The sequence below is a fragment of the Etheostoma cragini genome, chromosome 1 (assembly GCF_013103735.1).
Source record: "Etheostoma cragini isolate CJK2018 chromosome 1, CSU_Ecrag_1.0, whole genome shotgun sequence".
NCBI classification, from domain to species: Eukaryota; Metazoa; Chordata; class Actinopteri; order Perciformes; family Percidae; genus Etheostoma; species Etheostoma cragini.
In genome coordinates, this window is record NC_048407.1 from 22,333,236 (window position 1) to 22,349,920 (window position 16,685).

At 38.7% G+C, this 16,685-nt stretch overlaps 1 protein-coding gene across 2 annotated transcripts; it reads right to left on the bottom strand.

The window, feature by feature from the left end:
- Window positions 1-196: 196 nt before the first annotated feature.
- LOC117946217 (ribosomal protein S6 kinase alpha-2-like) lies at window positions 197-16,500 on the bottom strand. Of its 2 annotated transcripts, none has more exons than XM_034874193.1 (22): window positions 15,920-16,500; window positions 13,072-13,188; window positions 11,646-11,727; window positions 10,826-10,906; window positions 10,486-10,565; window positions 10,167-10,273; window positions 10,037-10,074; window positions 9,781-9,923; window positions 8,871-8,941; window positions 8,194-8,282; window positions 7,578-7,642; window positions 5,484-5,586; window positions 5,155-5,300; window positions 4,725-4,847; window positions 4,349-4,438; window positions 4,025-4,183; window positions 3,683-3,844; window positions 3,388-3,464; window positions 2,920-3,037; window positions 2,751-2,807; window positions 2,450-2,530; window positions 197-2,013 (listed from the first exon to the last, which is right to left on the bottom strand). In XM_034874193.1, exons 1-22 carry the CDS (start codon window positions 16,022-16,024, stop codon window positions 1,864-1,866), a joined length of 2,244 nt encoding a protein of 747 aa, XP_034730084.1. In that variant the 5' UTR covers window positions 16,025-16,500; the 3' UTR covers window positions 197-1,863. The 2 variants fall into 2 exon arrangements, with proteins under 2 accessions (XP_034730084.1, XP_034730094.1); XM_034874203.1 differs by lacking the exon at window positions 197-2,013 and adding an exon at window positions 2,020-2,097.
- Window positions 16,501-16,685: the final 185 nt, after the last annotated feature.

Here is a 16,685-nt window from a genome sequence, read left to right on the forward strand (position 1 = left end):
AGCGTCATTAGTAACACCCATGCTTTTCCTGCTATAAGTCAAAATGCCGTGTTTGGAAAAAGATGTGTTGTCATCTAGGGATGCAGGGAAGTTGATTTTTTGTGAGCCGTTGTGTTAATCTCTAAGGAAGGACATTTACACATGCAGGTACATTAATCTAATAATAAAAAAAAAAACTCTTCATTCATTTCAGTACTGTTTGTGTTGTTTTCCTTTATTTGTAAAACTTATGCATCCTAGCCAATAATTTCAGTGATTGGCCAGGTATATAGACAGTATGTACATTCTGAGCAATGGATGCACAACATCACAATATAATATATACAATTTCTATATTTCTGCAAACACAATATATACAGGCTAACTGCTTGCCGATAGATGTATAACACTATATGTACAATCTGAATTAGTAAACAATATTTACAGCTTTACCTCAAATGTTTGGGTGTACAACACAATATCTACAACCTTATCTCATACTCATAGTTGCATCAGTCCCAGCTCCACCTCTCACAGTTGTGCATTGCGTCAACACATACAGCTGGTGTATCAGCAAACATTTAATAAATAACGGGATCTCTGCTACAGTGCTTATTGGTTTCCCATCACAATATGTTCAGTTTTACCTCTGACCAGTAAGTATGCGTATTACTTATGCAGCATCATAGTCTACATTCCTACTGGTACATTTTACAAAGCGTGCTACTCCCATCTGCAAACCACCCTGTTCAGTCTTACCTCGTATTTGTGAATGTCCAACTTATTCGATGCAAATGGGCAGCAGCAATAGACAGTATATAGAATCCTCTGACACAGTGGTTCTCAAACACTTTGGCTTTCAGACACTAACAGCTAACAGTAGTTTACTGGCAGCTACTTGATACACTCAAGCACACATTGAAAGATGATCTATCACAATGAGCCAAATGACATTTAGAATATGTTCTATGTTTTAAAAAAAAAAACACAACACACAACGTTTAACATAAATACCTTCATAGCTCAATGTTCCATTTGATTTGGGAAGTACAGTAGTGATAAATTTAACAATACATTTCCCGATAGTCAAAGGCTGTATTAATGGAAGACAACAATGCATACAGTAAAATTGTTAAGCAAAGTAGGAACAATAAGACTTCAATGGCATTGCTAATGATTCCCTTTAGTAGGACATTTACATTTTAACATGCATAACTCTGTAGAATTCAGAGGATTGATTGAAGAAAAAATGTTCTAATCAGAGTGAGAGTACCCCATTCAAATTCACATTACTCTAATTATTAGAGCTATGACTGTGGAAGACTGTATTAATGTATAGCATGAACTCCTGGTGAAATACATGTATGTGCTAAATATAAAAACTAAAGTAAACCAACTACTTGGCATGTTGTTTGTGGCACTGTATAGAGCTTTTTCTGATTTTGGTGAGCAGACTATTTTGTCCCATGTTCAGTTGCTGGAATTTCTGTAGATGCGGACAATTTCCCTGTGTATATTATTGCACTACAGCACCAACTGTATCCTGACATGTATGACCCAAAAGAAGTAAACATCCATGCGTTCCCTTTGAACATCAGCTGCAGATCAGTTCAATTAACTTAAAAAATAAAAAAGGATTACAATTTACACTTTAAATTGAGTGAACTGAAACTAGTCCTGATGCATGAGTGCTAGTGGAATACTTCATTGTTATAGTTAATTAGACGTAGTCCTTTTGCGATAGGATATTTTGTTATACCTGCTACATTGGGTTTGTAGGCCTACTAACACTTTATAACAAGATTTATGCTTTTCAAAAGAGCTCTACGACTTCTTTAATTATTTGGGTTCAATTCCATTTGAGTTGCATTCAGAGTGTTGAGGCTAGTCCTTTTCTTTAGGGTCTGAATTAACTTTGAGACTCCCCTGTTTCTTCATTCCCCGCCGCTGAGCCAGGCTGGAGGACTGAACAGGCTCCAAGAGTGGAGCAGGAGCAGAGCGCATCAGAGCAGAGTAGGTGGCAGACAGGGCCCCCTGGTGGAATAAAAGAAGACTATCATATCATATTATTACTGGTCTAATCTGTCCAACAACTAAATATGTGGCAGACAGTGCCACCTGATGGACAGAAGGAAAAATACATTACTTTTTTTTTTCCACTGTACATTTGGCTGAGGCTGGCATTATCTCCGTTTTGAACCTAAATACGTCCTAACAGTTTCTTTAAGAACTTAGTTGTTCAAGGCAATAGAAATACTGACACACAAAACAGACTCACATATGTTACACACTCAGTGAACAGCATTTGGCTAATATATCTTGATTTTGACAGCCTAAACAGCAATTGTTTTATAAACAGTGTTTTCATCAACTTAAGTTTCATTTTTTTAAAATTAGGATGAACATAGACTAACAAAAATTTGATGTTCTGATGATATTTACTGTTAACACACATGCACACAGGTCTGACCTTGACAGTGAGAGCATCTTGTCTGGCGAGAGCTTTGTCAGAGAGCTGGTCTCTGTCTACAATCCAGGGGTGACGAAGAACCTGATAGCGACACAGGGAAACTTATTTCCTGATAAAATTTCAATGAAAAATACAAATAAAAAAAATAAAGAAAGCTAACTTAAATACTGTATATACTGTAATGTGTAAAATATTTAACTCTGTAAAAGTTTCCTGTCAACAGATTGTAAGTGGTCAATACTGCAGTAAAGACTATCATTCTATCAATTTAACATTCTATCATTTAACCAGCTAATAGTACCTGGGGTGCAGTCAGGCGCTGGTGAGGGTCCACATGGAGCATCTTGGTCACAATGTCCTGTCAAGAGATGAATAGAGGATGTTGGTATATTTAAACACTACCACTGCCATGTAAGCTACACAGCCATTTTTATGTGTATCTATCTAAAGAAAAGTTACAAATAAAATACCTTGGCAACGTCTGATACCAAGTCCCAGTTCCCTCCTGTTATAATGACTTTCCCGCTGCCGATTTGAGCCAGAATTTCATCGGCTGTTTCCTCAGTACTTCTGGCAAACGGACTGAAACTGGGCCAATAAGAAGAAGAAAAAAATCAAGCAATTCGAAAGTTGGCTGAATTATAAGAACAGGTAATAAGTCATGCTGAAGGGAACCTCTACAATCTACAATTGGTGTGAACGAGTTAGAACCTCTGACATTATAAAATCTAGGGTCAATAAAAACCCAGTGCAGAGAAGATGAAAAGCAACAACCTTTGATTTTACACAGGTAAAATACCTCATCTGTTATTGTCTTCCCGGTTAATTCACCAGAGGAGTTTATTTAGAGCACGTCCTGTTTACAGTAGCAAGAGGGAGTGTTAGCGGAAAATGGCACTATCATATACAGTATATAATGATAATAACTTTAAACTTACCCAGCTATCATGGTGTAGAGCAGGATCCCCAGGCTCCAGATGTCACAGGCTGCATCATAACCCTGCTTCTTCAGAACCTACACACACACACATAAACACACACACAGACACACACACACACACACACACACACACATACACACACACACACACCCACACACCAAGTAATCATTTCAATAGTTTGCCTGGTGGGATAAGTTTCTTTTTTTTGTGTATTTTTATAGCCATTTCATAATTTGTGTAAATGTTGGTGAGATATTAGACTTGTTATTGTATTGTTACTGATATTCTGTACCTCAGGAGCCACAAAGGTAGCTGTGTAACAGGGGGTCATCAATAAGCCATTCTCAGCCCTGAGCTGTTTGGCAAAACCAAAATCACATATCCTTATGCATTCTGGGAGTCCACTGTCATCACAATAACGAATGTTACTAGGCTTCAGGTCTCGATGAACGACCTGAAAAAGGGAAAGACAAACAAAACACATACATGAATAGAAAGTTAAGATATGATTCAATGACTGCACAAACGGCTATTGAATCGTCTAAACCAAACAGACATAAAGTATTTTGCAAGTGTAAACATGTATACTGATGCCAAGGAGTCTTGTGTTGAAGGTTTCAACAAACATTTTTACCCCCTGTGAGTGTAAATATTCCACAGTCTTGGTCAGTGTGCAGATGATGTCTGATGCATCTCTCTCTGTGAAAATTGGCACCGTCAGAGCTCTGTCCAGCAGCTCGTCCCCTCTCAGTAAATCCTGAACCAGGGACACATGCTGGCCGTCGTCGTACACCTATTTGTGAAAACACACACGGGAATATGACACATGGCTTACTGTATTAAGAACCGGTATGAAGATGCTGAAGAGGCTCTTCTAACATGGCTTTTGAAAAAATTAAATAAAAAATGATTTACTGTGTGGCACCATGTGTCAGGGCTGCGTGTTTGTTGCACTTACATCCTTTAGAGTAATTATATTTGGATGATGTCCGTATCTTAACAGAATCTCAATCTCCTCTGATGGATCTTTCCTCGCTTTGTCAATGATCTGAAACAAAAAAGGAAACACACAGGATATGTATGTAAAGACACACAAATGCAACTTCTAACCTCTAAATAACCAGGATGACCATGACGCACAAAGCATGTTGTTTGGGTTGTTTTCATGTAATAATCCTGGTCCTTCCCGCATTGCATCACATCTCACCTTATACATACAAGGACAACAATTGTAAATGCTTTTTTAGGTATGTTCAACAATACTTTAAATATAATAATGTCGTAATGTTGTTGCATATCTAAATAAGTTCAAGTAAAAGTCTAGTGTCAACTACCTTCACTGAATACTCCACAGCAGTAACTCTGTGCAGACATCTTCTGCAGACGGAAGTCAACGTATGTTCAACTTCCTCCTTCAGCTCATAAACATCAGTGAAGGCCACATCCCCTTGCAGATGCTGCAGGGAACACAACCAAACAGGCACACACACAAATGTGTCAGTAGACTCATATAGGTGAGAGAGTAATTGATTTGCTTCAGGAGTCAGTTGCTGTAGTAGTTGAGAGTGATTTATGAGGGTTATGTTTAGAAAGGTCACTATAATAAAATAGCCGATCACTTAATCATGTAATCTCTTTATCTGGCAGTTAACTCATAAAGCTGTGATCAAGTCAGTGGTTAATTTGCTATCCAATCAATGTGCAAGTGTATCAGTTCATTAGATGTGAAGATAGGTCATGGGCTTCTTTCTTCAAGACACAAACCTTTGCTATGGGGTTGATGCTGTTCACCTCCTGACGAGAAGGTGCTACTGTAGCAACGCTTGGCTCTTGACTTTGATTTGTTGCAACAAAGCTGAAGCCACGAAACAGCTGGTGTGTGTTTGCGCTGGGAGGGATGCCGGGAGAATCTGAATAGGCAAAGACACATAGATACAAACATGTGCTCACGATGCTTAACAACATTTCCAATTATACTATTATTTCTTCTTGTTTCTTATTTTCTATCTCTTCTTCTTTCTGATTTTTAAGCCTGTGTGTTTACATATGGATATTAATGCATGTATGTGTAGGTTTTTGTGTGTTTCAGTTACCAGTGGGTGTTCTGCAGGTGAACTCAGGGTCAAAATGGAAGGTGTCTTCAGGTCTTCCAACTGTCGGTTTGAATGGAGGCCTCATTTCCCTCCTGTACAACTTCTGCAGACAACAACAACAATATCAGCACTTATCAGCAACGGCTGGTTTAACCACAAAATGAAACATGATCTGATGCTTATAGTTAGCCAAAACTGTAATGTAAACAAAACTTTGCTTTAATTCATTCCATAACATTTCATTGTTTAATAGTGACTGGATCCAGCATCTAATATTGGTTGGGTTCCACAGCAGCTAAATGAAATGTTCATGGAAACATACAAATGTGTATTTATTATAAATGCAACACTGATCTTGAAATTGAATGGGGATGGAAGACCAAAAAGCAAATTAAGTGAAAAGTGAAAAGGCCTAATTGTATAGACAGTGATGACAAAGGACACCTATATAATATGTAACATGGTGTCATGCCAGGTAAAACTCCTGTATGAAAAAATAAAAGAGTAAACACAGTATGCACATCCTGTTTATTTTCCTAAGTGCATTACTGTGTATTGCCTGCAGGTGTCACCATTGCAGTGTCAGTTGTTGCCTGCTGTGAACAGTCTGGCAGGGTCTCTGAGGAAAAATAATAACTAACAAAGGCCACCAGAATTTTATATACAGTATACATATATTTATATACATGTACATACTGTACATATTGGTGAGACTGACTATATATAACTCTTACTTGCTGTTTGATTTGCAATTGACATTCTTTGTAAAAGGTGTGGATGCAGATTTTGTCGGTTTTGTCAAACTTCTTGAAGACCGAGACATGAATAAAGTGAATGAGAAAAAAAATCAAGCAAGGGACTTATGTTCAACAGAAGAACGCATTCCTCCTGATACAGCACAGGGATTTAATTAGCATAGTATGCAGGAGAACATAAGCCTCTTATTGGTAGCTTGTCATATCAAGCCAGCAACACCATCTGTAATGAGAAAATGTGGTGTTTGGCAGGGGCTAGTTGGTAGTAATGTAGCGAGGAGTACAGTGAGAGCTAATGGTGAGGGCAGAGATTAGTGGCCATGAAAAGCAGATAACAGTGGATTTTGTTAGAAAAGGGCGCACCACTACACACGACAGCGGATACACAAGAGTCAAAAGCCTTCTGAACAGCTCTGATAAAAACAACATGGGTGCCAAGTGTCACCATGAGCAAGGCTCTCATCTTCAGGAACAATACAGATATATGATGTACTTCTTGACAGCAATATTGACTTAATTGCTTTGCTTTTCACCAATGTAAGCTTGTTGAGTTGGTTTTAAATGCTCTTGGTAGGGTTTACAGCGGAGGGCTTCTGCAACATGAAAGTTACTCACATATAACCCAGATTCTGTAAGTAGAAGCCTTGAGCAAGAGTGCATACTGGTGAATGAATTATCCCTTATAAGCACTGCACGTACAAGGAGTGGAGGTCAAGGTTATACGTAGGTTATGGTTATGTATATTGTGGTTTTGTTTTGTTGTATGGTTTGTTTGCTTATTTGTTGTAGTTGGAGAGTCTGGTGTGGAGGATTTATATAATGTATCAGAGAATTTTCATGGAAAAAAAATCTAGACTCTGATAGCACAGGTAATGGAATAGTTAGGGAAGACACGGAAGTTGGGGATTTTGCCAATGAGCAAAATCTCATTTTAAGGATGTTTAATGATTGATGATTGTGGGCAACTCCTGAGGAAGTAGATGAACAGCTGCATAGTTTCGATGACAGGTTAGAACAACTATCGTCACCAATCTGAACAGTTCAACTGCCAGGAAACCAGTACAATTGCCACATAAAAAGGGAAAAAAGAACATACTTGCATATGAATACTTGCTCACTGTCCCTAGCAGCGTTAAAAAGCCAACTTTGTTTCACTTCTGGCTGAGTCTGTGATAACCTTTTTCACTACACAGCATAATGTCAATGATTAAACAAGTGTATATAATAACATTCGAGTTAACAGTATTCTTACAAACACTGTCGTTCCTTTTAAAAATAATAGCAATGAGACACCTTAAAATCATGCAGACAGCAGAATTTGTTCATAAATTGCACTTACATTCCAGTCTATCGATGCAAAGAAGCGATGCCTTTTTATTTCCTCCACTCCATCGGGTCCTGCACCTATCAGTCACACAGATTCAATTTAAAATTATAAGATCATTGTTCAAATCAGTTTGACATACAGACAGCATGGCAAAAACACCTATAAACTAAAAACTAAACACATTTTCAATGGACCTCCATGTTGGTTTGGCTGCTTGGACATTTGCGACATAAATACTATCGCTTAACATTGTTAGCATTCTATAGAAAGCATATCATGCTGTAGCTTGAATTTTGCTATTGATAAAGTGGCATTCCTGCTTGATATAAATAGACCTGATTTGTAGAACATTATTTTACCATATCAGGATGAGGTTTAGCATTAGCTACCCTTGTTTATATGTGTAAAGTGTCTCATGTTAGTTTAACTATTTTGAAAATGTTTTCACAATGCTCTCTTTCATGTTAGGTTGCTGCTTTCATTTGCAGCCCTATTGCCCTTACATTTTGCACCCCCCAGGTAAGATTTGACCTTAATTGTTAAAAATTCAAAGCACAAAAATGTAGATGTACCATTAATCTGAAAACATATTTGCCTGTCAGTTTACACTTTTTTATGTACACAGTACCTAGACGATTAGCAGGGTTCCTCTTGAAGAGTGCTCTTAATAAACTCTGCACTTCAGGACTGAGGAACTGTGGCATTCCTAGCTTTGCCCTGTTCAGAAAAGAAACAGGTTAATGCATATGCAGATGTTTGGTAGTGATGGGATTTTTTTTTTAGTAATGGATTAGTTTACCTTTATTATTAAATGTATTCAAGTATAGTGGGATGTTCTTAGATTGATAATAGAAGACAATATGACAATAAAACACACTTGAGTGTCTAGGTCTGTAAACAACAGGCGTGGCTTGGGAGTGGACTCGTGAATCAGCGAAGAAAGTTCATTTTGGGATTTGGTGTCTTTTATCCACATGAGCCAAAACCAAATTTTCTGGCTTTTCTCAGCCTACAAGGCACCAATTTCTAAAAGAAAATCACATATCTACTACATAAGTGACCCAATTTAAAGATATATTCATCTTTAAAACAGTAAAATATCCCTTTTAGTATGACCAAAATGCAGTAACATCCTGTTTATGACAAAAACACAACTCATTAACTAACTAGTACACAGAAACAACAACAACAACAAAAACAAGAAACTGATGAAACATCAGTAACACATGAAAAAAAGAAAACGTCAGTAACATATGAAAAACTAATTAAATACAAACAATAAATAACAGTTTGAATTGGTCTTACTTTAGTATAAGCGCCATTGTTTCCTTACGATCTTTTCCTTGAAATGGTAATGATCCTGTCAACATCTCAAACTGCAAAAGAAATGATTAAAATTCTCAAAGCACTTGGCAACTGACCAATGTAAAGTAATGTAGCAGTAGATGGTTCTCAACTTTTATGCTAAATGTATTGTTAATAGTTGTAATTTTAATTTTAGATACCCAAAATGATATATCCACAATATCTTTGTGGATATCTACAATTGAGGCTAGTCATAATGCCAATTGTGTATATCCGTAATTACATTTCTACTAGTCAAAATGTATGGTTTTCCATTTTAGTAAAATAATATTGTAAAGTTATATTGCAGATATCGCGAGGATTCATTCTGGATAGGAAGAAAGACTTTGTGGATATTTTAAATGTTCATTATGACTAAGAAGATCTGAATTACGGATTTCTGCAATACATTCTATGTATCCAGTCTAGCTACTAAATTTGAAAACGGTATGCTAAATAAAGGGACTATTTTGAAATGTTCAGCTACTGTATTTGTTTGTCAGCTATAAGTAAATGCTAACCTCCTTTTCAGTATTAGTAACCACTAGGCAAACAAAACAAGCAAAATACAGAAAGTGATGGGCCCTAATCTGCCAGATACAATAATTAAGCAGCTTTACTGCTAGAAGAAAGACAAATTCAGAAACCAGTACACTGTCACATTATGTAAGACTTGAGCCTTTGGCTCATATGATATCATAGTTAATTCATAGATCATAGTAAATTCACGCCTGCTGTTTTTGACAGCACGTGCAGACAAAACTTGCAAGTCAGTAGAGAAAGCGTCTTTGTATTTTGATAGCAAGTGCACAGTATTATTGAAAATAGACTGTCAAAGTAAAATCTTGTTTTAAGATGAAACTATTCTTACCATAAGCACCCCAAAGGACCACCAGTCAGCACTTTGTGTATGCCCTCTCCTGTTCACGACCTCTGGAGCCATGTACTCTATTGTTCCACAGAAGGAATATGCTCTTTTATCATGGTCGATGGCCTCCTTACTCAATCCAAAGTCTAAAACATATAAAAAAAGAGGAGGGGGAAACAATGTAAGCAGAAAGATTGACACTAAGTAAAAGATAAATGGAAAGACAGAAAAAAGGACGGTTGCAGTTGGATGCACTGACCAGTTATTTTAATGTGTCCTTCTTCATCCAGAAGAATACTGTTGGAAAAAAATGAAGATTAAAAGCTGCTTTAAAAAGAATTTCGTAAAAAACAAATGGATACAAAAAGGGTGCCTTTATGAGATAGTACTTTTCAGGTTTGAGGTCCCTGTAGATGATCCCCAGACTGTGTAGATGGTCCAAGGCCAGGGCCAACTCTGCAAGGTAAAACTTCACATCCTCTTCTGTAAACATTACCTAGAACAAATAAAGACATGTGGATGCAGGTGATTCATCAGCATGACAGTAACAGAGGCCAGGGTCACATCAACACAGCATTCACAAAGAGAATGCTGGCAGGTACATTTGCTACGGGTATACAGCCCATATTAGACCTTGAAAAGTAAAGGCTTGTAATTTGTTTAGTGTTAATGAGGAAAGAGCCAGGGAATGTTTCAGGACAAACCAACCTCCTTTGATAGACGAGTGAAAAGGTCTCCTCCTCGGAGGAAGTCTAGGATCAGATAGAGCTTTCCTTCTGTCTGGAAGGCTACACACACACACACACACACACACACACACACACACACACACACACACACACACACAGTTAGTTATAGAATATATAGCTGTATTAGGGCTGTGTTCTGTTATTTTGAGGGTGCATTTAAACATACAAAAGGTGTACATAAAATGAAATAACATTTTTTGTGGTTTTCTCTTGTCAAAAAAAGGTTTTGTTATATATGGGAACACACTGAGACTTAAGAGAGACAAAACCAACACGTAAATGAGGACCATCAGACTTACCATAGTGCAGTTTAACTATAAATGGATGGTTCACTTCTGCCAATATGTCTCTTTCCATTTTAGATCGCACGCGATCCCGAACTAAGATGGAGATAGTGGGACAAGAAGAATTTGTTTAATAACATAGTATTTATTTATTTCTATCTGTGTGCACATAAATTACATCAAACCTCTAATACCATTAACATGTTTTTATGTAAGATGAAACAGCATTTAAGCAATAAAACACAAATTTAGCCATCCCAGGGTTCAAGCACAGCTGGTCTATAGTCTGTTGCAGACCATACAGTAACTATTCAAATTTCAGAGGTGCAGGTTAAGAGGATTCAATCGTGTACAAAGACACTAAATCAGCACAAGACATCTAAACCTGCTTTAACAGCATATCCTGTGTTCAATTTTCCCATTCAGTTTATCTGCATCAAAAGTACAAACCTGGTTTGCCCCAAATCCTCTTGAATGTAGGGCACACTGACAACTAACACTATCTCTTATATCTCTTCATTCCTAGGCACAACCATTACTAATCTTAACAATTTACATCTCAGCATCAATACAGAACAAATTTGTTATTGCAGCGTAATGTGTCTCAGTCAAAATTCAGTAATTCATTCCATTCTAAGATGCTACAGACACACATGTAGGTTAAACAATAGTATTTACAAGTAGACTACTACTTAAAAATGAAAAGCATATGATGACAAGAACAACATCCTCTTAGGACTTTTGTTTTGCCCTATTTTCTAAGTTAGTTCTTTTCTCTTAATTTCAAGAATTATTTCTTAGAATGATACCCATATGTTTCCTTTTAATTCTTTACCTTTCAGTGTGGCTTTCTTCAGGACCTTCATGGCATACAGCTGTCCTCTGTCTACTCCTCTAATCTTTCTCACCAGAAACACCTGCAATCATCATCATCATCATGTTTTATGAGACAATTTTACACACTAGTATTCAAAAGACCCCATGCATCTGCAGCTATAAAATAAAAAACAAGTACGACGTATATTATTATTTACGTCATTCGGGTTACTAACTTTTTCATTAATGTTTAGCATAATGTCCAACACACCTGTTTAATGCCACGCCCCTGCATTTTGCTTCAGATGCTAACGTTACACCAACCACACGCAATTTGTAGGTGACCGAACAAAGCACGGGTAAGTTAGCTACCATAACTTTTCACAAAAGATTCACATTAACACTGTGTCACTGTGATAGAGACAAAAACTATGAATTACACACGGTTGCAAAGTAAGCGCGTTTACACACGGTTGCAAATTAAGCGCGTGTATAAGCTAGCTTAGCTAAAATGCTATCCAGGTCACGCTAGGACTGTATTGTTACATGGCCTACTGCCTCCACTTACCAACGTCTGCCCCATGCAGACCTCGAGGTCAGAGTATTATGTGACAATTCAGTTGACCTTTTATTAATTTAAATACATTTAGTGAACTTCGGCATAAGTTGTAATACTGCTAATTTAGAAATATCTGAAAATGCATGGCTTATCATGATCAAACGGTGAAAGCACTGGCTAGAACAGTCTGTTTCAGTCAGCACTGAATAGACAGAAAAACGATATTACCAACAGTAAAACAGTAAAAAACACCACTTTCATATATTATTGCGTGCTTCTACGCAGAGGCCAGTTTTTTCTCCACAGTTTGGGCAAATGCATACAGTGATATTTTAGACAGTATACTGTCTAGTGCACTTTTGATTTTGTGGCTGCAGTTTGAATGCTCCTGTTTCAGCTGACAATAGTCTAAAGTTATCTCAATGGACAAAACAAGGCCGATAGAGAAACTGTGTTCCCAGTTTGTTGTGGAAGAAGTTGTCTGTACCAAAAAAGCCTCAACCCCAACCCCATACAACACTTGTGGTATAAATTTCAACGCTGTACGCGAGCCTTTATAGTCCAGTATTCAACTGTCTGAATGTCCTGGAAAGACTTATTAAATAGGGGGAGGCTTTAGCATCATAGTAATGCCCATGCATGTTTTTTTATGTGATGTGTATATCAATTATACACAAGTGCACATACTTTGGCCTTTAGTAAAGGCTTATGCGTGACAGATATTCTAGTATGTAATCGTTTGGCTTGCACCTATACCCTGTCTTTCTCTAAGACAAGAGTCTGTTCCAAGGGATTGAGAGAACCTGCTTTCTCTCATATTTCATTTACATTAGTTGTTGTTTGAGATATTGGTCTTAGTGGTTTGGTTAAAGTTTGCATCCCGTACCTTTCCATAGGAGCCCTGTCCCAGCACTTTAAGCAGCTGGAACTGAGAGGGGTCTGCTTTTTCACAACCCTCTTTAACATGGTGGCTGATGTCTATCTCCTTAAGTATACTGTCATCCTAAGGGAAGAGAGACAGACATCACGATTACTTTTTTATTTACATATTTCCAAAGGCAGAGACAGAAAAAAAACAGCTTAGAAAAACCGAGGAGAAAGAGTACCATCCGAAACATAAACAGAGAACACAATAAGAGTTGAAATATTGTTCATGTAACATCCATATCGATAAAAGAAACCCCCAAAATAAAGCACATCACTTTTATAAATACACCCAAGGACAGATGATCATTTATGAGCTATTATGTAATTGCTGGAAAGGTATGGGCTGAGGTCACTGGCAGTGATGCGTAGTGTAAGCTGCCTTTTTCAGCCGATTGTCTACTCAGTGAACCAAATGATCAACTGCCAACCTGAAGCACAACTTAGATTGGTCAGTGTGACAATGTACTGCAATGCTGTTAAGTTGTCATTTACAAGTTAAGAGCTTTACACCCACTTTCAATCAAGTATGAAATGCAAACAGATGTTAGTAAATCAAGAAAGGTAGGCTTAGGCCAAATAGTTGTGAATTCAAACACATAAGCTTTATTCTTTTTATAAAGTGTGATGGTCCTTCTTTTCCTGAGATTTTGTTTTTTCAGTAAGGAAGCACCGAGACATTCAGATGTGCAGGTTGAAATGGTTGAAAAATGGTATAAAAAAAAAAAAATTGGGTTTATTACCTTTACCTTATGCAAATTAAATAATACATTATACACAAAGTTTATTAGAGTAAACAGCTTTTTAGCACAGTGTAAAAAAGAGATGGCTATGTTCTAAGCACTGAGCAGGTGAGTAACTGTAGCTGCCAGCAGAAACAGTTGCATAATTGAACTTCATAGAAGAATAGTTTAATTTAATAAGAAATCTTGTTTGAATGTAGCATAATACATTTAGTTTTTCTCTGCATTTGAAGTGTGTGTTTGTGTGATCTGACCTGTTTATGTGGGCTTATATAGCGGAACTATTGTGCTGAGGTTTGGTTGTTCACATTGCACTAGCAACGGAGCTACACCGCATGTCGAGCTAACTGTGGCTAGTTGAGTTATTTCGTAATGGCTTTACATTTGTAAGTTTGAGAGACACGCTGGAGAGAAGTTTCTTTCCTGTTTTTTCACTCCCCTGGAGTTAAAGCGGTTAATGAGTTCTCACCGCATGTTTGAAGGCCTAATAAGACCAATAAATGCCCGTAAATAAGAACGCCTTTTGTCTGTCTCTGTTAACCGCAGGGAGCTACAGTAACTTTGAACATATGGGGTTAAAAGATAGTGAAGCGCTTTGCACACTTCAACTGTACGTGTCTAACAGGCATTTTCCACTGGGCTGCGTTCCGGAGGCGGTGCGAGTGATGGCCGCAAGCGATGGCCGAAACGTGTTAAGAGGCTTTCCACTCTGCCAAAGATACACGCCAGGTCTATCTTCATGGAAGCCATCTGGACACCGAGGCAGGATGTGAAACAGCGAGAGCATCCAGTCAGTTTACCAAAACAATACACCCGTACCCCTAGTATCGTAAATGTCTTGTCTTCAACACCACAGACAACGAGAGATTCAGATAAGGCATGGAGGTTAATTAGAGGAGTGCTTGGAGTGGAAGGTAGATACTAGCAAGACGCTCAACTTCTGAGACGCTCGCAGCAGAGGATGGAAAGAAAGCCGGAACATAGCCGGAACGCAGCAGAGACGCGCCCAGTGGAAAATGCCTAGCGTATTTATGATGAAGTAACTAACTAAAACTAACGTATAATAGTTTTTCAACTGTAATCACCTGCTGTGATGTCACTGATGAGGGGCGTGAGTTGAAGTGTAACGTGTTGGAAAGTTTCAGGCTTTAGAGAGTAGTGCAGTAGCAGTTTGCCCCATGGGATTAATTGCTGTTTTATTCTTTAAAAAGGGCAGCGGAATTCTGTAGATGCTTGTCTGTAGATGACCCTGAACTGTGACATTCCCATGGAGCGGTGAGTGGTGAAAAAAGATCATCCACACATGGAGCACCAAAGAATCAAAATACTGATCTGGACAGTCATCCCAACATGGAAACAAACTCAAGCAAAGAGACATTTGCCAGCACGACTAACATTCACACTAACAGGTAGATAGCCTGTCAAGATGACTCAACAGCACTTGGTCACAACAACAAAGACCAGAGGAGAGGGTTTCTATTTATATCTCAATCAAACAGGTAGATGTGCTGCAAACAGCAAACCGCCTCTCTCTCTTCCCCACTGGTTTGTTTGGGCTATAAATAGACTTCCACTGCTGTGGCCGTCCACTAAATCCATCTGTCTCAATCCATTTATCTATCAACCTGCCTGGCTGGCTGCTTGTTTGCCTGTTAGCGTTTTTGTCTTGCTGACTGTATTTCCATGTAGCTTGTCTCTCTCTCTCTTGCTCTCGCTCTCATAGTGCAAACACAGTGCATCTCTGCCCCTCTGTTAACTGGATTCTCTACAGACAGGCAGAGGAACAGCTGTAACAAGGCTGCAATGATTCCTGAACCACTACACAACAACCAAGTAACACACATTCTTCCCACACCCATTCCCGTGTGCACCAAGACTCTTTACACACATCCTCATCTACTGTTGATAAGAGACAGCTGCTGTTATGGCCTAAATATTCACACAAATACACACATGGTGCAACTGCAATGCAATCCCCCCTTCCACCATGCACATATTTACACACATGTACTAATCTGTCTGGTTGGTGGACTGGTCCTAGGTGGGTGTCCAAACAGCTTGACTAACCTCTAGTTGACAGAAGCCGGTGTTGTTCTTATTCCTTGCCGCCTTGTTCTTCAGGTAGATAGAAAACCATCTCCGCACTGTAAATTTTCGCATGCTGGTATCCATGGCAACGGGCAGACCTATGCATCTATCCCATAATGATGAGCATCTCCCTGTAGAGGGTTCCTAAGGTATACATGCAGAAACAAAGCTTTTTTTGGTTATCTATTTGTCCCGCAGTTTATCCATTGGCCCATTCTCACTGCAGTTGTTGCTTTTTAGTTTTCCCATCATTCACATTCGCCGATCGTATCTCTGGAAGTTGTCTCCCCCCTCCGTCTCTGAGACGCAGTAGACGCCAGTAAGCACGCAGTCAGACTTGTAACAGAGCCGTTAATCTGTGCTGACAGATAGGTTGACAGAATGGGCAGGTGCTCTTGGGTTTGGAATTGTCTTGTGTTTTGCAACCAGCTCGCTGCGTGAGGTTGCCGGGAGAGGCGACGCATACATCTGTTTGGCTGAATCAGGAAAGGTGTGTGAGAGCTCCCTCTTCACATCCCTGCCTGTGCATGTGTGTCCATCCCCTTCTCTCTCTCTCTCTCTCTCTCTCTCTCTCTCTCTCTCTTTCTCTCTCTCTCTCTCTCTCTCTTTCTCTCTCTCTCTCTCTCTCTCTCTCTCTCTCTCTCTCTCTCTCTCTCTGCAGAAGGGATTGTCACCAGGCACATTTTGTGCAGGCTAGCTCGTGACTCCTCCCTCCCTGATTATCCCCCGTTCTGCCCTTCACCTC